Source organism: Bicyclus anynana, chromosome 15 (genome assembly GCF_947172395.1).
Source record: "Bicyclus anynana chromosome 15, ilBicAnyn1.1, whole genome shotgun sequence".
NCBI lineage: Eukaryota > Metazoa > Arthropoda > Insecta > Lepidoptera > Nymphalidae > Bicyclus > Bicyclus anynana.
This window is the reverse complement of record NC_069097.1, coordinates 9,028,227-9,056,069: the sequence shown is the minus strand read 5'-3', so window position 1 is coordinate 9,056,069 and position 27,843 is coordinate 9,028,227. Positions and strand designations below refer to the sequence as shown.

Sequence of the window (27,843 nt, the reverse complement as noted above, 5' to 3'; positions counted from 1 at the left end):
AAACTTTTTCCACGCTCTTTTCTAATTTCACCTATACTAAATATTTGTGGTAAAGTTTGTGGTTTAGTAGGGGTTAAGGACATCTAAGAGCGGACAATTCGCGATAGTCTCCTATAAGTAGGTATAACATATAAAAGTAGTTTTAACCTAAGCTCATTACATGGATTTTTTTAATTCTAACGTAGTGTCGTAGTTTGCTTTTTTTTATTCTTTACGTTAGCCCTTGATTACAATCTCACGCTGCCGCGGATCCCTGAAAAACGCACCAAAATGGTACGAACTTATGACGTCGTAGGCAATTAATGATCGTTAGATTCGTATGGGCGTTAAACAAAATTACTAATATCTTTGTTATTTCTGCGTTTATGTTTATAGTTCTTATATTAAAAAATGTCACATTTAATGTAAGGAAGCTAAAAATGTATGAATTTTCATCTAATTACGATAAAAGATTTTTAATAGATTGTGGTGGTCACACACACATAGATTGTAAATGAAAATGCTACTTAAGCATTTTCGTAATTATGACGAAGTCAATACGGGCGGTTTGTCGCCAGTCGTTACCTAACCGTTGTAACTGATAGTCAATATAAGTGTTTTATCAGTGGAGCCTACTATTATTTATCACCCATAACCGCTACCCGGGACACGACATACCTTACTCAAACCCCAATATATAAGTATCCAAATAGTACTAAAGTGGTACAAAAGTGGTGACCCGACTCGGTTTTATTAGCGGTTATTTTGCACGGGTAGCAACACGTAACGACTCACACATTGGAATTTAAAATGGCTCAACCAGAGGTGTCAGTTTCCGGCGTGTCTGTATCGGCGAGAATTCCTGAATTTTGGACGGATTTGCCGCGACACTGGTTCATACAGGCGGAGGCAGTGCTACACCCGCAGAAGATGTCTGACGAGGCGAAATTTCAGTTTGTCATATCGAAATTAGGAAAAGACGTCATACAACAAGTGACAGACATATTAGTCAAACAGCCGGAAAATGGTAAATATGATACATTAAAAACAAGATTACTTGACATTTATGAGGAGTCAGAAAATAGAAAGGTACAAAAATTGATATCTGAAATGGAGCTTGGCGACCAGAAGCCATCGCAGTTGCTGAGGAAAATGCAAGAGCTGGCAAGTGGCAAAGTACAGATGAAACCCTTACCATCCTTTGGCAAAACCATTTGCCGGGATGGGTGAGAGGAATACTCACGGCATCAGGTTTAAGCGATATTAACGCTTTGGCCAGAATGGCAGACAAGGTGACAGAAAATGCAATGCCTATACAGGGGGTGGCCGCAGTACGGAGTGCAAGGAGTGATTCTCCAGATGTAATAGCGGAGATCCACAAGCTGGGCGAACGACTAAGAAAAATTGAAAATTCCCAGCGTAGCGGTGGGAGAAGCCGATCACGGTCACACGGCGCGCCACGTACGCGCAACACTAGCGGTAGCAGGAAGAGGACACCGGCAGATCCAGACTGGCTTTGCTACTACCACTATAAGTTTAGAGCCCGAGCACACAAATGTGTTCAACCGTGTACGTGGAAGACATCGAACCAACCTACTGGCAGTGCGGAAAACTAGCTTCGGTCCTGTCTGCGGCGGGAGGCTGTGACCCATCGATAAATTACCGCTTGTGTATAACTGACGAAAACAGTAAATTACGGTTTTTAATAGATAGTGGTGCTAATGTGTCGGTGTTACCCCGGTGGGCAGTGCGCGAGAAAAATAGAGCGTGCGAGGACTATAGACTGTATGCCGCGAACGGTACACCTATTAAGACATTTGGGTTGCATAGTTTAGTATTAAATTTAAAGTTAAGGAGAGCATTTCGGTGGACATTTATAGTTGCTGACGTTAGACAGCCTATAATAGGAGCCGATTTTTTAACTAAGTATAAGTTAGTGGTAGATTTTAGTAAACGGAAACTAGTGGATCAGGTAACAAATTTTAATGTTATTGCTAGTATGTCACAGTGCATGGAAAGTTCAATAACTACAATTCATAATCAACACCCACATTATAGTTTGTTAGCTAAATATCCAGATTTAACTAAACCGGTATCTTTTAAGGAAGTTCCTAAGCATAGCGTTTGTCATCACATCGAGACGAACGGTCCGCCTGTTCAATGTCGAGCAAGACCGTTACCGCCAGACCGATACGCTAAGGCTAAAGAGGAATTTCGGTTAATGTGTGAAATGGGAATATGCAGACCCAGTAAAAGCGCGTGGGCAAGCCCTCTGCATATAGTGCTTAAAAAAAATGGGCAGATAAGGCCATGTGGTGACTATAGGCGCTTAAATGCTATTACTAAGCCCGATAGTTACCCTATACCCAGGTTACGCGATTTCACGTACTTACTCGCTGATAAGAAAATTTTTTCACGGTTAGATATAAACAGGGCTTACAATTGCATACCAGTTAACGAGATGGACATTGAAAAGACGTCTGTGTCAACCCCTTTCGGGGCTTTCGAGTTCATCAGACTTCCTTTTGGCCTTCGAAATGCTGGCCAAAGTTTTCAGCGTTTTATGTGTCATAGCGTACTCCCAGACTTAGATTTTTTATTCGTGTATATAGATGATATAATAATTGCAAGTAACAACGTCGACGAGCATAGAAAACATTTAGAGGAAGTATTTAGTCGCTTAGAGAAGTTCGGTATTACTCTGAATATATCAAAGTGTTGTTTCGAACAGACAAAAATGGAGTTTTTAGGCCATGAAGTAACAACGGAAGGGATTCGTCCACTCGACGAGAAGGTGAAAGCCATCATCGAGTTTCCGAGGCCAGCTACTGTGGACCAACTCCGGAGATTTTTAGGTATGTTAAATTTCTATAGATCACACATACCAGGTGCCGCTGAAAAGCAGTCTGAGTTGGATCGCTATTTAACGAATACAAAAAAAAAAGATAAGTCAAAAATCGCTTGGACTGATTCAGCAAACGCTCAGTTTGAGCAGTGTAAACAGAGCCTAAGTGACGCCGCGACGTTAACGTATCCTGCGATAGACAAACCTTTGGCGCTTATGACGGATGCTTCAGAGTCATGCATGGGTGCGGTTCTACAGCAAAGAGAAGGTAACGTATGGAAACCTATTGCTTATTTTTCTAAAAAGTTCTCGGAAGCACAAAGGAAATATAGTACCTATGATCGAGAGTTATTAGCCATTTATTCGGCGATAGCTCACTTTCGATATATGATAGAAGGTCGTAATTTTATTGTGTATACTGACCATAGACCTCTAATTTATGTTTTTTCAAAGATAGGTAGCGTGAAAGAGCTACCTAGGCGAGCTAGACAGATAATGTTCATTAGCGAATTCACTACGGACATACGCCACGTGAGCGGGTTAGATAACATAGTAGCTGACACTTTGTCCCGCGTGGAAGAAATTGTTTGTCCTACGGTCATTGATTTCACGGAACTCGCACGTGTACAAAATGATGACGAAGAGTTAAGCGAACTAAAGAAAAAAATACAATACAAAAACATCGTGATGCCAGGCACCGATAGTTGCGTTGTTTGCGAAACATCGACTAATAAGGCCCGACCATACTTACCGGAAAGTTTTAGACGTATCGCTTTCGATGCAATTCATAGTTTAAGTCACCCGGGTATTCGCGCTACCAACAAAATGGTTAGAGATAGATACTTTTGGGTAGGTATGAATAAAGATATCCGAAGATGGGCTAAGGCCTGTATCCCATGTCAACGATCTAAGATTCAAAAGCATACTGTATCCGATTTAGGTACTTTCGAGAAAGTAGATCGTTTTAGTCACTTAATGATTGACATAATAGGCCCTCTCAATACATCACCCGAGGGATATAGATACTGTTTGACTATGATAGATAGAGGTACGCGTTGGCCAGAAGCTGTCCCAATTAAAGAAATCACAGCTGAAGTAGTAGCCAAAGCTCTTTATGAAAACTATACAACGCGTTTCGGAGTATTTTTTAAGTGTACTTCCGATCAAGGTCGTTGTTTCGAGAGTAATCTTTTCAAGCAACTCATGAATCTTATGGGTATTGAAAAGATCCGCACTACCGCTTATCACCCGCAGAGTAATGGGATGATAGAACGGTGGCACAGATCTTTAAAAGCAGCACTTATGGCTAGACTGTCAACTAAAAGTTGGGTAGAAGAACTACCAACCGTTTTACTAGGTTTAAGAGCCGCTGTACGGGCAGACACTAATGTTAGTTGTGCTGAAATGGTATACGGCACAAGTATTAGGCTGCCAGGTGAATTTTATGATATAAGTAAGGATAACATTTTAGATAGCTCTAGTTATGTAAGCAAATTAAAAAGTATAATTAATGATTTAAAACCTGTTAAAAGGGTCAATAAAGACTCGAGAAAAATTTTTGTTCACCAGGATTTACACACTTGTGACAAAGTATTTATCAGGAACGACGCGGTGCGTAAGCCTCTCCAAGCGCCTTACGACGGTCCGTACCGAGTAATTAGCAGGACAGAGAAAGTTTTTAAGGTCCAATTACCCACACGTCAGGTTATAGTTTCTATAGATCGGTTGAAACCAGCTTATATTTTGGAGGAAAACGATAATCCCCAAAATACTATGTCGTCAAAAACTACGGAACCGATTTTAAAAAAGAAAGTCACAGTGTGTACGGTCCCTTATAATACCAACGGTGTAAAATGCAAAACAACGAGCAGTGGTCGCGTCAGCCGCGTACCTGCACGTTATGCTTAGTTGCATTATTGTTAATTGTTTCGTCATGTTTATAATTTTAAGAAATTAGTTGTGCAATGTTAAAGTAAAAACCATATTCTGCTTAAAGTAATTGTATTTGAAGGTGTTCTACAAAATTGTTTACATAATATTACACTTATACAAATTTTACATTGTCATTTATATTTTTTTTTTGTTTAAATTTTTTTTTGTTGTTAGCTTTACAGAGTTCATTAGTTTAAGTGTAACAAGTGTATGCTCCTCGTGAAACGTTTTGTCAGCATTGTGCTTATAGTGTTAAGAATGAAACACCCCTATACTACCTATACATTGTTTTCTGTAAAAAAAAAAAAAAAAAGGGGGTGGAATGATGTGGTGGTCACACACACATAGATTGTAAATGAAAATGCTACTTAAGCATTTTCGTAATTATGACGAAGTCAATACGGGCGGTTTGTCGCCAGTCGTTACCTAACCGTTGTAACTGATAGTCAATATAAGTGTTTTATCAGTGGAGCCTACTATTATTTATCACCCATAACCGCTACCCGGGACACGACATACCTTACTCAAACCCAAATATATAAGTATCCAAATAGTACTAAAGTGGTACAAAAAGATTTATAAATTTTATAATCTCATTTATTTTGCAAATATCCAGACAATCTTTGCTTTTTATATATAAATTAGATAACATTGACCCTATTTACCCGAATGTATCATAAAAATCAATATATTCAAACCTAGTCATCATCCCCATTCGCGGTAGTCCCTTATTATAACATAAAAGTAGTTTTAACCTAAGCTCATTACATGGATTTTTTAATTTTAACGTAGTGTCGTGGTTTCCTTGCTCATTATAATAGCAATGTTCTATTTCCAACGGGAAGTGAACACCAGAAGGAACCTAAACTGCAAGATTGTAATGAGTCGCGCCGCTTTGAGCGCGTGCCTATTTCAGTTCGTAACTGCGTTGCTTTTGTTTCACTGAAATATGTGTTCCTCTCGAATTTACGTTATTTCTACCGAAAATATTGTTATATTTATATCCCGTTGCAACGTGAAATCTTCCTATCCTACTATAATATTACTAGCTGACGCCGCGCGGTTTCACCCGCGTGGTTCCCGTTCCCGTTGGAATCCGGGGATAATATATAGCCTATAGCCTTCCTCGATAAATGGGCTCTGGGGATAAATTTTTCAAATCGGACCAATAGTTCCTGAGATTAGCGCGTTCAATCAAACAAACAAACTCTTCAGCTTTATTATATTAGTATAGATAAACGCGAAAGTTTGTATGGATGTTTGTTACTCTTTAACGCCGCAACTACTAAACTGATTTGACTGAAATTTGTAATGGAAATAGATTTTACTTTGGATTAACACATAGGCTACTATTCTCCATGGTTCTTGCGGAATTTGTGATTTCCACGCGGACGATGTCGCGTGCTCATACTAAATATGGTACAATTATGAGATTTGTGGGCGTTCAAACAAAATTACAAATATCTTTATTATTTGTAATGATGGCTAATAAATCAAAGTAATACGCGAAGGAAACTACTGAACTATATCGAAACAGTGGTTAACGGACAACTATGCGTTACGTTACTTTTAATCAAGTGCCGTACAGTTTATAGATGCAAAAATGCACTGCATACCCTGACGACTCATTACGAACCTGGAGTTTTTCATTTTGTACAATTTGTATGTATATTCGTGCTTACCCTAGTTAAAAACGCTGTGCACGCCACTGCTTTTTATGAAGGGCTTAGTGTTACCGAGGAATGTATGCTCAGTTTCAGTTTGTGGTTTTCTCAGCACAAGTGTTCTAGTTTTCTAAGAGGGAGTAATCGCGGAAACCTAAGCCGTGAGCTTTTAATTAACTACCTTCCTTTGAAGTAACGTGTACTAGGCATTTCTGTGTACAACGCTCTGCCTTAGAAATGTTAGCACCTCATATATGCTTTAAAAAATAACTTATAAAAAACTTAACTTAAACATCCGTTTCAGATTTTTATACATAAGGTACCTAAATTGCTACATACGAGTATATTTGACAGTATTTCTACTCTATACTAATATGGAAAGATTACTCTATACTAAGATTGAACGCGCTAATCTCAGGAACTACTGGTCCGATTTGAAAAATTCTTTCAGTGATAGATAGCCCATTTATAGAGGAAGGCTATAGGCTATATATTATACCCGTATTCCTCCGGGAACGGGAACCACGAGGGTGAAACCGCGCGGCGTCAGCTAGTACTATAATATTATAAAGCTGAAGAGTTTGTTTGTTTGTTCGATTGAACGCGTTAAGTTTTGCGCGTTTGAATCTCAGGAACTACTGATCCGATTTAAAAAATATTTTATTATTAAATAGCCCTTTTATCGAGGAAGGCTATAGGCTATATATTATCCCCGTATTTCTACGGGTTCGGGAATCACGCGGGTGAAACCCCGCGGCGTCAGCTAATTCTTATTATAAGTAATTGACGAGGTTCTAATACCTACATAAAATTGATTAATGTACCTATTTTTTAACATTGTTTCCGTTATTAGCTTTTAGCTCTCGTGTTTGTGATAAAACAAGTATTTAATAGAGTGCAATAGAGTTTAATATCAAGTATTAAACATATACCTAAACCTATGTATAGATTAACATGACAAAATAGCTTCTAGACTAGACTGCATCGTCACTTAACATTAGGTGAGATAGCAGTCTAGGGCTCATTTGTCATTGAACAAAAAATAATCGGTTAGTGCGTCTGTAAGCTACGAAGCCAAAAATATACAGGCAGTGGCGGATCCAGGATTTTGGTTTGGGGGGGGCTTGACCTGATGAAGGTAGTTTTTATCAAGGAAAACAATATAATAACAGCCGAATGCGTGTCGGGCTACGCGCGTGTAGGGTTCCATATAATGAACTAGCACATATAGCTTATGTTTCAAAAGACTCGAATCTTGTAGCTCTTTCTTTAAGACTCTTGAGAACATTTTAATATTTTAAGGCCACTTGGAGCATTCTATTTAAGAGTCATAGTTTTTAAAACTTCGAGCCCTAATATTAATATTAGACTAGCTTTTTGAAGAGGCTCGCGTCTTTTTATAAAGGCTAAAAGGCTAAAAGATTTAAGAGTTTAGGTTTTTTATTGTTAAAAAATTTTTGTAACCACGTTTAGTATGGATAATAATGCATGTTTATCGGCGTGACGTTATTAACAACATGGTGGTATAACCGAGATTGCGAACATAGATAGATACATATTGGCGAGTATCCTTATGGCACTCCTACAATATGGGTATCTAGCTGGCTCGCTGAGTATAATTAGAAAATTATAGTAACGTCTCTGTAAATGCAATATGGCGGACTACATTTTTTTTTGTAAGTAGGTACTTCAATATTGTGCGTATCAATATTTTCACAAAGGTGGCATTTTTAATTTTTCAAAATCCGTTTTTAACAATCATATACCAAGATATCAACTTTGAACAACATCGGTGCAGTGATGAAAAAATTAAAAAAGGGGCTTTTTTAAAAAAATAACTTACCTACACGTTAAAAAAGACATCGTCAAACACACACACACCCTTAAATAGGTACAAAAAATATTAAATGACGATTACTACCAATTCACTGTAAACTGCATAAAACAACATCGTTCCAATAAAAAAACCTAGCTTTAACCCAGAAAACCAGAGTTTAAACTAGCAAAAAAAACCATTGTATGTGCCTTCTGATCAATGTGAAGTGCCAAGACAGTGATGCGTTTACTTAAGCCGAAGTCATAAAGATAGATAAGTATTTACAGACAGTCCTTTCACGTGGTTCTTTTGGGAACAGCTTTAATGAAAACGTCACTGGCTTGGCACCGCCCTCATATTGATCAGAAGGTAGGACATACAATATTATTTTTGCGTTTTAGTTTAGTGGATATATTTATGTGATTTTGAAGTCGGTTGTTTTATTTTTATTAAAAAAATTTATTTTTCAATTTTTAGTTATACTCGTATTTTAAAAATACGAAATATGAAAACCCAAAATACGCGAAATGTATCATAACCAATGAGGAGTTCCCTTCACTGTCCCTCGTCTTTATCATCAGACACCTAATGACAGTTTCTTTTTTCTTTCTTAATAAAGCGCGACCGAAGGCCGCGCGTTTTTTGTTCTCGCATTATATTTACATGAGTAAATGACCAGCCAAAGCCACGGCCAGAGGCTATATAAGAATGCCCTGAATGATGGCCGGTATATAGTAAAGCGCGGCCGAAGGAAGCGCGTTTTTTTTCACGTATATATTTACTTAGGTAAAATGACCAGCCGAAGCCACGGCCAGAGGCTCTATATCAGATTCCCCGGCCGAAGGCCGCGCGTTTTTGTTCGCGTATTACATTTACCTGACGCGTTTTTTGTTCGCGTATTATATTTACTTTGATAAAAGGACCAGCCAAAGCCGCCGTTGAGGAGTTCCCATAACTCTCCTTAGTTTTCATCATCGGACCCTTAATAACACTCACAAACTATCTAGGTGAAAAGTTCTCATCAATACAAATTAATCAAGCCCAATCACAGGGTAGCTACTGTAAACCGTTGAGGAATGGGAAAATTAGTTATATTTAAAAATATGGCAAATATTCTTTTAAAAAACATTACCCCTTAAAACCTTTATATTTTACAAACGGATCCCTAAATCGGAAAATAGTGTTTCAGACCCACAATATTTTTAAAGATATTTCCCACACTATGATCTAACAAGTGAAAAAAAATCATGCTCACTTTACATGTAACTTGAAAAACAAAATATTTTTCAAATTATATTTTATTTTATGACTTTGCCGATATTTTTTATGGTTGTACTCATGGTAAATTACAGCTTTTTAGTAGTAACCGCGGACAGACAGACAGACGGAAATGGCGAAACTATAAGAGTTGACTTGTGAACTTATGACTTGTGAACTTCGGAATACTGAAACGGCCATTTGGTTTTCTGCAAATATCTGAAAAACTACTGAAGAGTTTTTAAATTTAATAAAAGATTTAAGAAGAACAGTAAATTTTGTAACAAAATGCTCTAAGTTTTGGGTCTGTCAGACCAATATTTTAGAAATCCCAGTGGGATGGATATACAGAAAAAAACAGGTAATCTGTCTCACGGACGGCAAGATGCCACAGAGTATATAGCAGTACAAGCTACCGAACGAAGTTAAGATTTGTCACGTTAACAAATAATGTAATAAAGAAACTAAATTTTTGAAAACAGTACTTATAATTTTTTTTTAAGATTTTTCACGGGAGGACTTAGATCCTTTTGGGGGGGGCTTGAGCCCCCTAGCCCCCCCCCTGTATCCGCTAGTGTATACAGGCACACAATATAATACATACACTTGCACTAGAGGTTTTGAATACAGTTTCGTTCTGTCCATACCTACCCACTGTTTCGAAATAATTCATCATAATCATCATCATCAGCAGATGGACGTCCACTGCTGCTTCCAAACACAACGGTCTCGAGCCGCCAGCATCCAACGGCTCCCTGCTACCCGCTTGATATCCTCGGTCCACCTAGTAGGGAGTCGACTAACACTTTCCAATGCAGGATCGCCATTCCAGCACCTTGGTACCCCAACGTCCATCGCCTCTTCGAACTATGTGGCCCATTGCCACTTCAGCTTCGCGACTCGCTGAGCTATGTCAGTGATTTTGATTCGCCTGCGGATCTCCTCATATCTGATTCGATCACGCAGAGAAACTCCAAGCATAGCTCGCTCCATCACCCCCCTGAGTGACTTTGAGCCTTCTAATAAGGCTCATAGTTAGTGACCTCGATATTATTAAACAATCAAAATATTGGTGGATGTAATATGTATATTCATCATCATCATCATTATCAACCCATATACGGCTCACTGCTGAGTTCGAATCTCCTATCAGGATGAGAGGGTTAGGCCAATAATCCACCACGCTGGCCCAATGCGGATTGGCAGACTTCACACACGCAGAGAATTAAGAAAATTCTCTGATGTGCAGGTTTCCTTCACCGTTTGAGACACGTGATATTTAATTTCTTAAAATGCACACAACTGAAAAGTTGGAGGTGCATGACCCGGACCGAATTCGAACCTACGCCTTCCAGAATCGGAGGCAGAGGTCATATACATTGGGCTATCACGACTCAGTGTGTATATTACGCTGTTAATATATATTAAAGAATGTCGGTTACAAATAAACAAATAGTAGACGTAAGATGCGTAGGAATACGTGCGGATGGAAATAGCGCGCAGACGGCGTGCGCACACGGCACTGTTGTGGCCTATGGGGACTTCTCACAACAGATGTAATTTACTCTATATTTACTATGGTCAATAGTCTAGCGTTTGACTACAATCGTGCCTGATGGAAAACACGTAAGTAGCAGTGGCGAAGGATGGAATTTAGATGAAGGTGAGCCGTCCCAAATACACTCCGGTTTCTCATGTACACAAGCATCGGAAGTGGTGGCATACATACAAAATGTACTGCCTATATTGTTAAAAATGTTGGAAGCAAGCAACATGTAAGCTTTCATCGAAAACGCTGCATTATTCCTTATAGGTATAATAAAATTTTTCACCAATTTACTCGCGGATGAAGTCGTGGCGTCCACTAAGTATAAATAAATATTTTAATTTAATAATCCTACTAATATTATAAACGCGAAAGTTTGTATGGATGTTTAGATGTTTGTCACTCTTTGACGCCGCTACTACAGAAGCGATTTGGCTGAAATTTGGAATGGAAATAGATTTTACTCTGGAATAACACATTGGCTACATTTTATCCCAAAAAAATCCACGGTTTTCCGGGATTTGCGTTGATGATTTTGATGATATGAATATTCGTTACTCTTTCATGATCACCCCTCTACTACTAAACTGCATTAGCTGAAATTTGGTATTGAGATATAAATTAGCATAGGGTAACACATAGTCTACCTTTTATCCCGGGAAAATCCATGGTTCCCCAGGGATTTATGAAATACTAAATACCACGCGGACGAAGTCGCGGGCGTCCGCTAGTAATAAATAAATCTCTAATAACCAGTGTATGTGAAACATCTTTATCGCGGATATCTAAACGAGAACGTTAAAAAGAGAATTGTAAACACATGCGTCGAGCTTATTAAAACGAACAGCGTTAAAATTCTACGCAATTCCGGCATTAACAAACCTTCGTATATACATTGTTAACACATTAACAAATTATAAATAGTAACGTAAGTTTATTTTTAACACATTTTGTGGGTTATTTGGTTATAACAAAATTCTTAACTTCTGTATAACGGAATTAGTCAAGGCAAAGCTGAGAAAATCTGTTTTGAAGTTGTAATACACTATTTAGTATTAAATGTTATTAATAATGACTATTACTATGACCAAAGGTTTAACTCCGAACCTGTAGGTTTGTGTGTACTCTTCTATAACAAGATCCCCAAGACTATGATGGACCTGCCAATGCATAGCTTTTTTTTTTTTTTTTTTTTTTATTTATTTAATTACATATAATAATTACATGCTAAAAATTAAAAGGTGCAGACATAAACTTGTTAAAGTTTTTCTGCGCACCCTTCGCCGTTGACAATACTGTAATTAAATCTACTACTATATAATACTATAATACTAATCTACTATGAATTTAAAAATAATAAAAATTAGAAAGAGAAATCTAATTCTACAATTAAAACTACACATAAATACATAAAAACACTACGTTTAACTTAATATAACAATAATTAGAAACAAAAAGTAAACAAAAACAGAAAAGGTGGGTATGAAGTGAATAAAACTGACATCTGAGTGATATTTGTATATACAGGCTGTTCATACAATAATTGGTAATACTTATGTTACTCATAGTTATTAGTGATAAGTTTTAGATAATACTCTTTTAATTTTTGTTTTATATTTTTTATAGTTAGAATGTCTTTTAATGACTTAGGAAGCTGATTAATTAAATTAGGAATAACTTAATTAAGTTTTCTTTTTCCGTATAGGTTATTATAGTTAGGTAAGAGTAGCTTTATTTTATCAAGTCTTCGTGCTGAATAAGTTTTTGATTTTTTTATTAAATTTTCTGTGAAATAATGTTCAATCAATAAAGATAGTTCAACTTTTTCATGTACAGGAATAATTTTACAATATGCGAATAATTGTCGATAGTCATTTTTGAACGTGTTTTTAATTTTATTTGGAACCAATTCTTTTAAAATACGTAACTGCAGGGAAAATACTTGATCAAGGTGAGTTTTAAATGTTCTACCGTAGCTTGATAAGCCATACGATATAATTGATTCAGCCAAAGATTTGTACAGTAATAATAGTGTTCCGTATGGTATTTTACCTTTAATTAAGTGAAATTTTGCCAGTATTCCTCGTAATTTATCACATACATGATTGACATGCTCTTTCCAGTTTAGTCTGTCGTCAATAATGAGTCCCAGGTAGGTATGTTTATTTACTAATTCGATGTCACTACAATTACGAATGAGGTATATAATTTAAATTAAAAAGAATTTTCGAAATCGGTCCATAAATGACGGAATTATCGCTGGACATACATACAGCCGAATGTAGAACCTCCTCCTTTTTGGAAGTCGGTTAAAAATAAATATAACTGTACTTAAGACTACACACATCACTATCTAACCCCAAAGTAAGTATACAGCGTAGCCTGGGTTATGGGTTCTAAGTAGAATTTAGTTTTTCACTAATCCCTCGGGAACCATGGATTTTTCCGAGATAAAAAGTAGCCTGTGTATTAATCTATGCTATCATATATATCAATACCAAATTTCAGCTAATTCGGTTCAGAAATCGAGGCGTGAAAGAGTAACAAACTTTCATATCATCAAAATCATCAGTTTTTTTCGGGATAAAACGTATATGTGTTAATCCAGAGTAAAATCTATTTCCATTTCAAATTTCAGCCAAATCGCTTCAGTAGTAGCGGCATTAGAGAGAAACAAACATACATCCAAACATCCATACAAACTTTCGCGTTAATAATATTAGTAGGATATGCATGTAAATACTTATGTATAATGTTGATATAGACCAAGACATTGGAAAACACCCATATAGAAAATATAGCGTTCACATAACGTGAACTTTGCTAACAAAAGTCCTCGCGCATAGGGTTGCCAATATTTATTTTTAGAAAAACTATATTTATTAACAATTAGTATCTTCTAGTTGCATTTTTCTAGCTTTTTTTCGTCTAAAATAAGAGTGCCACATGGTCTTTCACAATTAATTTTAAAATTAACGAAAACAAGCACTAAAATAGACACGTTCGGATAGTCTACACAATTATTGCTTCTGTTTAAAATTAATGTAAATAATATATAGTATTTTTGCGTACTATAATATACCTATTTCTTCAATAGAATATAGTAAGTAGGTCCAAAATATAGTGCAATACTATATATTATAGTACTGTTGGTAACCCTACAATATCTATTTTTTCAACAGTATATAGTACGCAGACTCAAAATATAGTACAATACTATATATAGTATTGTTGGCAACCCTACTCGTGTATTACAACACATACGTTCCATCCACGTAGGTACTCGTATACTAATAGCATTAACAACTGAGTCTTAGGGCCATAAATCATTTCTCTATATCTATCTCGCTTGCACTTATGGGTCTTATGGAGCCGTCTAGTGAAGGGTGTAACAATGAAAGACATATTATCGATAAGTAAAGTTTATTATCGTATCTTGTTCACAAAATTAAAAAAATTAACAATATTTGATTTAATATAATACATATTTCATATTATATAATTATTAACTAAATAAAATTAATCTTCATCTGAGTCTTCATCATCAGAATCTTCGTCTTCTGCCAAATTTATTATATATTAGTATCCATAGTGCGCAACGAGTAACACATGAATGTATTTATTTAATTGCAGTAAACACATTTATAGCAAAAAAAATACGCAATGCAATTACATTAGAAACCGACCAATCAGAATCGTCCAAATCATTATTGACTCATCATTAGCACGTGCGCAGGTAGCCGTTTATCGATAATTAGGGTGCGCAGGTAGGCGCGCTGCACATTCCTATCTTTTTTGACTTTTATGACCGGACGACTCAGATGATAATGCGCATACTATAGTTACATTAGTGTGTTATTTATAATTTATTTGCATGTCAACACTACGCTGCAAACGATATTGCGTCTGGAACCAGAAATAGACGAAATGGCAGACTAAAATTACCGGAGTGTTATGCACTTGCAACCTGTTGGATTATGATTATTGCGTTACATGCAAATTCAATATTATTTACTGATGTGGGTATTCATTGCTTATATCATATCCTGACTAATCTATATATAGGTACTCCTCGTAGGTATAATCTACCTTTTTTAAATTATCTACAAGTTAGCCCTTGATTACAATCTCACCTCATGGTAAGTGATGATGCAGTCTAAGATGGAAGCGGGCTAACTAGGAGGAGGATGACAATCCACGCCGGATTACCACACTCGTTTATCCACACTCGTACCGGAACACTAAATCGCTTGGCGGTACGTCTTTGCCGGCCTCCCGTCAGCCAAACCTGGACCAATTAAGAAAACCACAATCGGCCCAGTCAAGGATCGAACCCAGGACTTCCGTCTTGTAAATCGACCGTGAATACCACTGCGCTACGGAGGTCGTCAAAACACACCTACGAGTATGTGTAGAAGCGTATGTTCGCGCACATCTCAGGACGGATTTTAAAAAAAATTACATATAGAAAAGTGTGGAGTAACATCAGAATATGTCGGAGACGAGTTGACATCAGATTATTAGTGTGTGTCTAAGTGGCAAAACACAAAATATTGAATGAAAGTCTATCAGCAGGTTAATTCACTAACTTTGACGTATTGTTAGTTTTTTTTTTTATTGAGAAAGAATACAATAAGGAACTTAAGCTAACTTATCCTAATAACTATACAAATCATGCCCACGTGGAATGGTGGCAAGAATACTGGCTGCATTTCCGCGCTGGACAGCCAGGCTGATCCTGACTGTTAGTTGACACAAATGAAATTAAGATTCCATGTAACAAATGTCATCCGATGCCAACTAATTCACTAACTTTAACGTATGGTAGTTGACATAATATAGAAAGGAGATCATTCATTTTGGGCCCTTTTTGAAAGTGCCGGCCAACAAAAAAAAATGTCACGACTCGTTAGAATTAGCCATTTGGAGCAATAGCTAATATGGCATAAAAGTTGTCGGGTGGCTCTGAACCAAGTTATACAGGTTCGACGATTCGTTATTTCCATACATTTTGTTAATTTTCAAAAATGCCCGAAAAGAAAAAAAAATGATGCGTATCGTTAGAACTGCCCATTTGGAGCAAAAGTTAGTATGGCACAAATGTTGTACGATTGGTCTGAGCTAAGTTATTAAGGTTTGATGACTCGTCACTTCTATACATTTTATTGAGTTTCGTAAGTGCCCACCAACAAAATAAATTATACATATCGTTATAACTAGCCATTGGCATCAATAATTACTATGGCATAAACGTTGTTGTGTAGCTCTGAGTCAAGTTATACAGTTTCGATGATTCGTCAAATCCATATGTTATATTGATATTTTAAAGTACCGTTCAACAAAAATAATATGTGTATCGTTAGAACTTCCCCTTTGGAGCAATATTTAGTATAACACAAATGTTGTGGGTATAGTCTGAACCAAGTTATAAAGGTTCAATGTCTCGTCACTTCTATGTTTTTCATTGAGTTTTGTAAGTGCCGCCCAACAAAATATATGATATTTATTATTATAACTAGCCAATTTCAGTAATAATTACTATGGCATAAACGTTGTAGTATAGCTCCAAATCAAGTTATATGGTTTTGATGATTCGTCAAATACATATATTTTATTGATTTTTTAAAGTATCGTTTATATGGCACCAAAAATATATGGTACGTATCGTTAAAACTAGTCATTATCAACAATAGTTAGTAGCACGTTACACACGGTTCAGAACAATCCTAGTTCTGAACCTAGTTATAAAAGTTTCATAATTCGACACTTTCATACATTGATTTTCGAAAGAGTTGGAAAACATAAAACAATTATAAAATCTAGAAACAATGATTCTTAACATTTGTGCAAGTATGCAAATTCAACAATATTGTGCAAATGCAACTAAAAAAAAAAAATAATGATGACGCAGCTCTTACACCATGAGGACATTTAATTTATATTATTAGTTGGATCAGTGTATACGTCACTATCGTTTTATGTTTCCCATTACATTCGGATATCAACAAAAACAAAGTATCGCATCGTCGAACGAAATAACTTAGATCAGAGCAATCATACAATGTTTTTGCCGTGCCTACCTACTAACTGTATTGCTCAAATAGATAAAATGTATAGAAATTATGAATCATTGAACTTGTATAACAAGGCTCGGAGCAGGCCTACAGAGTTTGTACTATACTAACTATTACTCTCAATTCTATTGAGCTCCCAGTTCTATCGATACGTATCATTTTTTAAAAATGACACAAATAGTCACACCTGTATAACTCGGCTCAGAGCATTTCTACAACGTGTCTGCACTACTAACTAAGTATTATTCTAAATAATCGGTTGAAATGATACTTATAAGAATTTTATTGGCATGCACCTTTTAAAATCAATAAAATGTATGGATATGACGGGCCATCGAACCTGTATTGTATAACTTACTTCAGAGCAATCCAACAACATGTGCGCCATACTAACAATTTCTACAAATGACCAGTTAAAACAATACACCTATATATCAATAAAATTCATAGAAGTGACGAGACATCGAACCCTATATAACTTGGTTCAGACCAAATCTACAACATTGGTGTCATACTAAATATTGCTCGAAATAGGAAGTCCTAATGATACACATCATAATTTTGTTGAACGACACTTTAAAAAATCAATAAAATATATGGATTTGACGAATCATCGAAACTGTATAACTTGACTCAGAGCTATACTACAACGTTTATGCCACAGTAACTATTGCTGCAAATGGCTAGTTATAACGATACGTATCATTTGTTTTGTTGGTGGGTTCGTACGAAACTCAATAAAATGTACAGAAGTGACGAGTCATCGAACCTTAATAACTTGGTTCAGACCAATCTTACAACATTTGTGCCATACTAACTATTGCTTTAAATGGGCAGTTCTAATGATACGCATCGTTTTTTTTTCTTTGCGGGCATTTTTGAAAATTAACAAAATGTATGGAAATAACGAATCGTCGAACCTGTATAACTTGGTTCAGAGCCACCCGACAACTTTTATGCCATATTAGCTATTGCTCCAAATGGCTAATTCTAACGAGTCGTGCCATTTTTTTTTGTTGGCCGGCACTTTCAAAAAGAGCCCAAAAATGTATGGAGCGTGAATGATCTCCTTTGGGATTCTATGTAATAATGTCATATAGAGTTATCAGTACAACCCTTCTTAAATATCATACAGTAAGTTAGTTAGTTAGTTAGTAAACTTTATAAATTGTTAAAAATCAAATAAGTGAATAAGCCAAAAGGTCTCACAATTCCCACTAAGAATGTAACGAATAAACCCTCGAATGTATGAGTTTTAATACTCATACATTCGAGGGTTCGAAGTACAGTATCGTTCCCGAAGAAAAGAAAGAGCACATTTTACCAAGATGATTTTTTATCTATCTCTGTATCGAAATTCATCACAATTTGGTTCAGTGGTTTAGACATATTTGGGTTGAGGTTAAAGTAATCAATTATATTTTCGATTGATACATTTAGGCTACTGATTGATAAATCTCCTAAAGTATCGATCAAACAATTTCAGATTGATCTCCTCGTTATGAAGGTGACGTTTCGCACTAAAATTTTCTGTTTATCCTTTGTATAGAACACAAATTACTTAAGCTAAGCTTAAGAAATCTTATATCCGTGATCCTTTCTGTAGCCAGTTACAAGGTATTACAAATACAAGTCTAGAAAGAAAAAAATCGATCATAAACAATGAAAGTTTCCATCCATTTTCTCGTGATCGACGAGACGGGCTACAATCTAGCAATATCCATCTATCTATCTTGTCTATTCAAACTATCAGTTAGTCAAAAATAATAATTGAAAGTAATTTTTTTGTCTACTTATGAGTTTATGGCGACACGCTTTAATGTACAGAATACTTACGTACAGTAAAACATACGGATGTATATTAGTGATAGAGATATATAGGTACAGAGTTATGTCTAAAATAATAATTATATGAGCGTGGGCAGGCAGACGTCTGATCTCAGAGACATGGCTGTAGAGTCAATAAACTGCAGTCGATTGCAATGTTGAATGTTGAGCCAATTTACAAGTAAAATCACAAGGCATAGTCATACTATCTACTAGAGTCAGTAATTTTATGATAGTCATTAAGTTGTATAATATGAATTAGAGATGCGCCGAGTAACACTTTTGCCGAGTAACGAGTACCGAGTTTTACTCGGTTAAATTTTTTTTCAACCGAGTACTCGGCCGAGTAACTCGGTTCAATCAAATTCCGATTTCGCGCGCGTAAACAAGTATTAATTCAATTCAAAATTGTTTTTTTCAAGTAGGCTTAGTTTACAAGCACTTTTGAAACGTCAAGTTTGGTTATTTGTAGTGACTCTACCACCAGCTCAGAAGGCGCAGTCTCCTGTTGAGAAGAGCGACGGGAAATTCAACAGTTGCTCTTTTAAATCTTTCATTTTAATTTATTTGAGATTTTCAAAGATGTCCTAAATTACTGATAAATACTTTTTGATTAACACTGTTGTTTTAATTATATGTACCTAAATAATGCTTTTCTTAAACAAGGTATACTCGGCATTCACCGACCGAGTTATTCGGCCGAGTACGAGTATCAAAAATCCGCCGAGTACGCCGAGTACCGAGTATCAACCGAGTACTCGGCCCATCTCTAATATGAATGTAAGTTTATAAGGTTGTTGCAATATTTATAGTAAATGTGTATTGAGTATAAAGTTAGAGTTAAAAAAAAAATCGTAGTTTGTTGCATGTCTTTATGTAAAAACTGTTCACCAAACAGCTTTCACGTAAATACATTGTTACTAGCCGACGCCCCGTGGTTACATCCGCGTAGTTCCCGTTCCCGTGAAAATACGGGGATAAAATCTAGCCAATGACACTCACAAATAACGTGGCTTCTAGTGATAAAAGTAAATTCAAAATCGGTTGAGTAGATCCAGAGATTACCCCCCACAATACCACAAATTTTACCTCTTTATTTAATAAATATAGATTATTTATTAATATTTAAACGATTTATTAATTAAATAATAAGGCAAATTTAATTGAAAGAATTACAAAATGATTGAAATACGAGTAAGTATTTATTATGATCCATTATCAGGCACATTCTTTTTTCTGCTGAACAAAAAAAAGTGCGGAACATTTTTTAATTTTTACCTTAAAAAAAACATGTTTTTATTTTTGTTTTACTTTTATGATATTTAGGTAAATGGTAGGTTAACAATGTTACCTTTGATATATTATGCAAAGACATACCAGATCGCATTTGTTTTCTTAATATATTTTGTCGATTTTTTTCATTTATCAATTTATTATAAATTACAGTGGGTTAACCTACAATAATATAGAAATGTACGTAAATATCGTGTCAATGACCCACAACTGGTGGATTCCACTCAAATGCGTATTCAAATAAGCAGGCGCCTATACAAGATGTTTTGAATAGTCAGTGTTGCAATCTACCGTTGCCGGTGGAAGAATGCTGTTCATATAGATAAAGATTCAAGATTAATTTTTTAACCGACTTCAAAAAGGAGGAGGTTCTCAATTCGGTCGGTATTTTTTTTTTATGTATGTACATTGTACACCGATTACTCAAAGACGCCTGGACTGATTTCAAAAATTCTTTTTTTGTTTGAAACAGTATAGTCCCCATTTGGTCCCATTGCCATCATGTCAAGATCTGATGATGGGATCCTGGAGAAATTGAGGGGAACTTTCGAAAATTATATGGATGAATTAATACATCACCGGCTTAGCACCGCCTTCATACTGATCAGCAGGTAGAACATATTATGATGTTATTTTTCACTTTTTAGTTTAGTGGGTACGTTTTTAGATTTTGAAGTCGGTTATATTTTTTTTATTAAAATTTTTTTACATCTCCCACAAGGGAAAATCAGCTAACCTACTTACATTTAAAAGTTGGGTTCCTGTTATTTTAATAAATCATTTATTTCTTTTCCACGTCCATGATAAATATATATGTATTGTAGGAAATAGTAGTCTGAGACGGATATGACGTCGCTTGATCTCGTGTTGGCTCGTGCTGACGCTAGGTGTGCACGACTTATTTCCGTAAAGAGTAGGGAGTTAGAGAGGGGTAACGATTGGTTGGCGGGAACTACTTGCGATATAAGGCGCTCGTCATACGGTAGGTTTTAGTATGCTCGTGGCGTTCGAGCAGTCTACATTTCTTGTTGTGTGATTCTTTATGGGTTACTTGGGATAGGCGGGGAGAATGACTTGAGTGGAAAAGAGGAATGTTAGTTAACTGTCAAGGACGTCCTCAACCCTACATACAACGATCACAATTTCGTGACTCCACTCAAGGTCATTCTCTGCCATTCTAGGGTCTTATTTTGGTTACAGTTTGATTTGTTTTTTTACGTTGTCTTGACAAATATTGTGAATCATAAACGTTTGTTCGACATTGGGTTTATTGTTTTGTAATCCACTTCTAAGTCTGCTAAAAGTATATTATAAGTTTATTGATTTATCCATTTTAATGTGTATGATAAACTGTTGAACTTATGAGAAAAAACAAGAAATATTTTTAAGTGTTTTACATTTTTAGTCTAAGATGGTTAAGGATTATTACTGAGCTTTCATTGGAAGAAAAAAAGTTCAATATTTCATAACCTGCCTCAAGGCTTAAACATCAAAGCCTCAATAACTCAGCGGTAAAGAGGCCGGATTCATCACCGAATCACCGAGAGGTGGTGGTTCGATCCCTGTCCATTGGACTATTGTCGTACCCACTCCTAACGCTGTCTCTTCCGACAAATTAGAGAAGAATATTGGTCATATTTAAAAGTTATGGCAAATATACTTTTAATATATAAAAAAACAGAAACTCGCCATATAGGTTAACCAGTAAACCATTGAGGCAGTCGGAAAAAAGTATCTACTAAATATTTCTCAATTCATTCTCGATGACTGTTTAGCGAGCGAGCGTGGGAGCCACCTGATTTGGTTATACAAGTCATAAGTGTTTCAAGGCGCGTTAGTTGTCCAATATAATCGAAGACTTCCAAAATCAGGAGGTTATCAAGCCTTAATTTTTTGGAGATCCCTACCTATTCGTAGGACCATAAATAAATAATTTAGTTAATGCAAATATGAAGACGTATATTGTTACATAAATACTACCCGACGCCACGTGGTTTGAGCGTAGTTCCCGTTCTATATTTTATTTCCATAGGGATGCGGGAATAAAATATAGCCTATAGAACCCGGTGATAGTGTAGCTTCCCAAAAGTGAAAGAATTTTTGAGATCGGTGCAGTATGTTCGAAGCCAATTAAATGAATACAAACAATCACAGCTTTCCTCTTTATAAATAATATTAGTACAGATATCTTAATAAATAAATGCGAAAGGTATCGCGAAAACCGCTTAACGTACAAAGTTGAAATTTAGCAAGGAGGTAGTTCATAGGTAGTAGACGTCCACTAAGGACGGATTTTGCGAGAGGGCCGGATTAAGGAGGTCTAAGGGCGGACGAAGTCGCAGGCGTCCGTTAGTACTTTATATGTATCTATACTAATATTATAAAGCTGAAGAGTTTGTTTGTTTGTTTGATTGAACGCGCTAATTTCAGGAACTGCTGGTCCGATTTGAAAAAATGTTTCAGTGTTATATAGTCCATTTATCGAGGAAGGCTATAGGCTATATATTATTCCCATATTCCTAGGGGAACGGGAACCATGCGGGTGAAACCGCGCGGCGACAGCTAGTATCTGATAAAAAAAAACAAAAAGATTTAGATCATCTTAAGAAATTACAGACAAATAAGTATATCTATTTATTTTATTTATTGGTAAGCATACGTATTCGTCATCAACCCATATTCGGCTCACTGCTGAGCTCGAGTCTCCTCTCAGAATGAGAGGGGTAAGGCCAATAGTCCACAACGCTGGCCCAATGCGGATTGGCAGACTTCACACACGCAGAGAATTGAGATAATTCTCTGGTATGCAGGTTTCCTCACGATGTTTTCCTTCACCGTTTGTGACACGTGATATTTAATTTCTTAAAATGCACACAACTGAAAAGTTGGAGGTGCATGCTTATAAAATTATAATATTAATTGCATAGATAGGAGAAAATGTAAGACTTAATCATATAGGTAAGAAATATTTAAAAAAATGAGAATACCTTTCTTAATCCATTATTACCAATACCTACGACCAGCGTAGGTGTCACCCTATTTGGTAAAACAAGTATTAAGTGTTCCAAGGCATGTTAGTTGTCCAATGTTATTAAAGGATAAAGCAAATCTGACTTTGAGTTAACGTCTCGTCGTAACCTGTTTTATATAAATACAAGAAGTAGCCTGTAGAGCCACACCTCCTTCGTTATATTAAATCTGACAGAATATCACGTTGTACTCTTACCATAAGTATGTGCGGTAGGCAACTACAGAGACCCTTAGAGAGTCATTCCCTCCTCTATCTTTATTTCAGCTTTCGGGTCTCATCAGGCGATGGTTCTGCGCTCGCCCAAACCCCCCGGTGACGCCGTAGTGGTCCCACATGAAGCCATCGGCCTTCTTACTCAACACGAAAATAAAACTACAGAGATTTTAACTTAGTGCTTTTTTTAGGTGGCAGGTCATATTTTTTTTCATGAAATATGAAAAATATATTCTATATTTTCCGGTGCATAGGTAATATAAAAAAATCCCCATTCACGAACAATTAATTAGCTTTTTAGCTTAGCTTCGCGACAATAATTCGAAAAACACCACTGAAGGTAAAATTTCAAGAGTGAAACTTTATGGCAAACTATTACCATAAAGCTAAATATCTTTTCAACAGGGGACATAATTTTTCATATTATGCTAAGGAAAATATTTGTGAATTTAGACTTAGACTTTGTAACTTTTTTCTGTTTTTATTACACACCCTTGTACTAACAATAACGAATTCATAAAACTAAGAATCATGCAATTTGGTGCAGTCGTCCGAAAGTTATGCGGTCAGATACATTTCGAAGATACATTTTTATATAAATAGATTTAGATTAAAATTTGTTATCTCGAAAAGCAAAAAAAGGTTAAACTCCAAAGTTGCCTACCATACTCTTACTTACCTATTTATTACCTATTGTAGGAGCATAGGTTGAGAAACTTTAAATTTTTAAATAGACAAAGGTCTGGCAATCACAGGCAGTCCAACGCTTGTGAGTGGGATAGGTAAAATTAATATGTTTTAAGTGGTAATTTAAAAGGGGCTAATGGCTTCCTTTCAACATTTAGAAGACAATTTAGATAACACTTTTACGGAATATGGAATTTTTTAGAAAAATATCTTCGAAGTTCAAAGAAACTTCACGGTTCAACAATTTACCGTACCGTTGGGTGTAGAAGAGTTTTATTTATTAAATGATAAGTTTACCCTTGACTGCGATCTCACCTGATGTTAAGTAACGATGCTTTTTAAAGATGGAAGCGGGGTAACTTTAAAGAGGTCCAAGTTTAGTCTCTGACGGTTCATCTTGTCATCGTACCGGAACGCTAAATTATTATGAGACGTGATAGCGTAGTGGATATAACCTCTGCCTTCGATTCTGAGGGCGTAGGTTTGAATACGGTGAAGGGAAAAACATCGTGTGGAAACCTGCATACCTAAGATTTTTCTGAATTCTCTACGTGTGTGAAGTCTGCCAATCCGCATAGACCACAGCTGAGCCAATTTTGAACATAAATGTATAATAAAAAAACTGACCCGTGCTGCGGATCGGACGTCTCTGATGAGTGCCGCAGTACAACCAAAACAGACAGACTTTTCCGATAGAACATTAGTAATAAATAATAATATCGTGTTATTTTAGCTTTCAAGCTTTTATTTGCTTTGGTTAGGATATGGTAGCCTAGCATGAGTCATATTTCGTGAAGAGAAAAAGACATATTGTTGACAAGACACATTTTTATTTTGGCATCCAATAATCCATAAAGTTCAATTTCGAATAAGTCCTGTTATTGGCGAAAAGTTCGTCGACAAGTATAAAACAGTAGAATACGGATCACGTGACCCTGATGCGAGCGTAATATTTTTTACTCATTCCAAAAAACTGCACAACGCAGTTAAAGAAGTTTTCACTTCAAAAAGGTTTTGTATAATTTAAAAATTGTTAAGAATTGCATATTATATTCGCATATATTATAGTCGTGGATTTCAAATAATAAAAAAAATACTTTAAATCGTGTAACAGAAAGATTTAGTATTTACTACTACGATTTATTTAGTATGTACGTTCTACTGATTAAATAAAGTAAATAACTTAAAGACTAATCGAATAATTAAAGAGCTAGTTGTTATCATTAACAACAAGGCATTAGTTAGATGATAGGTGACCTTTAGTAAAATATACGTAACATGTAGTTAGAGATAAGATAGTGACTAACATGCATGATGTATTATCACCATGAAGCGAGATCACTGTCAAGTACAATTTTGTTAATGTTTCCCTTTTCTTTCCCCCATGGTCGATGCGTTGTGACATCTACCCAATATATTGACAAATAAAACCTGGAGACTCCTAAATGAAAACTCAACCATTCTGACAAAACTTCAAAGTCTTGGTCATCGCAGTGGAAATTTGCTAGTCGATCATTATATTCAAAACTTGCTGACGCTACGCGGTTTCACCCGCGTAGTTCAAGTTCCCGTAGGAATACGGGGATAATATATAGCCTAAAGCCTTCATCAATAAATGGGCTATCTAACAATGAAAGAATTTTTCAAATTGGACCAGTAGTTCCTGAGATTAGCGCGTTCAAACAAACAAACAAACTCTTCAGCTTTATAATATTAGTATAGATATTTCGGAGAATGTTACTTGAGCTATTTGAGCTTGTACTACCGTCACCATTTTAGCATGGCACTGCGAGACACTGGGTAGGTTTCCATCATTGAAATCCCTAGAACTCGAGTACCTACGAAGCGATTTGCTTCTACACATGACTAGGGTTTGGAACTCTCTCGCGAACTAAGTATTTCTTAATTCTTAAATCTAAGTCTGTGTCTGCGCTTACCGTCAGGTGAGATCGTGGTCAAACAGGATTTTATACCATAAAAAAATTAAGGAGCGTTAACAAAGCCGAAGTCGCATTTTTAAATTAGTAGAAACTTACCAATGAAATTAAAATTTACTTAATATCAAACCATTGCTCTACAAACACAATAGACTGATGATATTTTTTAACATAACGTAGCTTTGTTAATTAAAAAGTAATGCGGCTATATGATTTTAGAAAAGAGCAGATAATCTTACACTACTGGACCGATATTAACCAAACATAGCTAAGAACCACCGTCAAGAACTAGCTTTCAAATGAAAAAACCGCAACGAAATCGGTCCATCCGTTTGAGTGCTACGATGCCATACACAGATAGACATCGACTTCAAACTTATAACACCCGAAGGCCGGTGCATAATTAAGTGCGCGGCCGAAAGCCGCGCGTTTTGTGCTTGGGTAAAATTCCTAACTGAAGTCACGGTCGAAGGCCCTATCAGAAACCCCCGGCCGAAGGCCGGTGTACAATTCTTTTTGCGTCGTACACTTAGCAGGGTATGCTAAGAGGTCCCTTCTCTGTACGAAAAGCAGACGATTTAAGGGGCATTTGCGGGTAGTAGTTAAAACAGTGATCACGCGGTGGCACCTGCGGCCACGCTCTGGTGGGCGCGCGACCACGCGGAACGCCGTCTCTGACGACCGATGACCTGCGTGACGCACAGCCGGACTCTGTGCTTTATTTCACGTGATATACGCTCGTATATCGAAAGATATAGCGTAAAATCGTTTACAGGTGCGTGCACAAAGTTTTTAACTAGGGTATGTATGGCAAATTGCACAAAATGGATAATTCCTCCTTCTTATCAGGTACGTAATGAATCCACAGGGTGTGCGTTGTGTTTATGCATCTATGAAGTGCACGCCACTGGCCGTTTGTAAGTAAATATATATCATTCGATATATGAATGATATAGATACATCTATATCTATACTTATAATAAAACTGTAGCAGGTCCAATTCTGTACATTGAAGATATTTGATCGATTGTTTGTCTGTCTGTCTGTCCGTGTTTTTTTTTTTTTTGTTATTCGGGCATCACGCTGAAACTACTCAATAAATTCAAATGAAACTTGGCATGCTTTAAGACCATAATACGGAGAAGGTTATAGAATACTTTTATTCAGAAAATAAAATAAGAAGGGGGTGAAATAGGGGTTGAAAGTTTATATGGAAAGTCATTTTTAGAGTTATAGTTTTAAAAATTGTTCATAAATCATGAAAAAAATACGAAATATAATGTGATTCAAAAATGTTTAAAATTCAACCCCTAAAGTGGTGAAATAGGGCTTGAAAGTTTACATAAAATATGGTAGATATAGGTAGGTATGTCTGAACATAACACATTTAATGAAAACGTTGGTTGCAGGCAGCTCAGGATTGGAAGTCCCTATAAAAGGCCACGTCCTGAAATGGACGACCATCGGCTGATAGGTACAATGATAATGGTGATGACATGCATTTTTGGCATGTCACGTCAAGTACTATATTGTCAGCGAATATATATTATTGTACAGTGTTATTGCCGTTAGGTATAGTTTTATTATAAATCGTCATCATTATTAACCCATATTAGGCTCATTGCTGAGCTCGAGTCTACTCTCAAATGAATCCAATGCGGATTGGCAGAGTTCACACACGCAGAGATTTAAGAAAATTCTCTGTTTTGCAGGTTTCCTCACGATGTTTTTGCTTCGCCGTT

The 27,843-nt window shown here is 36.2% G+C and overlaps 1 protein-coding gene across 1 annotated transcript; it reads left to right on the top strand.

Annotated features, from left to right (window-relative positions):
* Positions 1-789: 789 nt before the first annotated feature.
* On the top strand, positions 790-27,572 carry LOC128198818 (uncharacterized). The gene is made up of 3 exons (XM_052885929.1): positions 790-1,205; positions 1,259-1,398; positions 27,511-27,572. The coding sequence occupies exons 1-3, from the start codon at positions 790-792 to the stop codon at positions 27,570-27,572; spliced, it is 618 nt and encodes a 205-aa protein (XP_052741889.1).
* Positions 27,573-27,843: the final 271 nt, after the last annotated feature.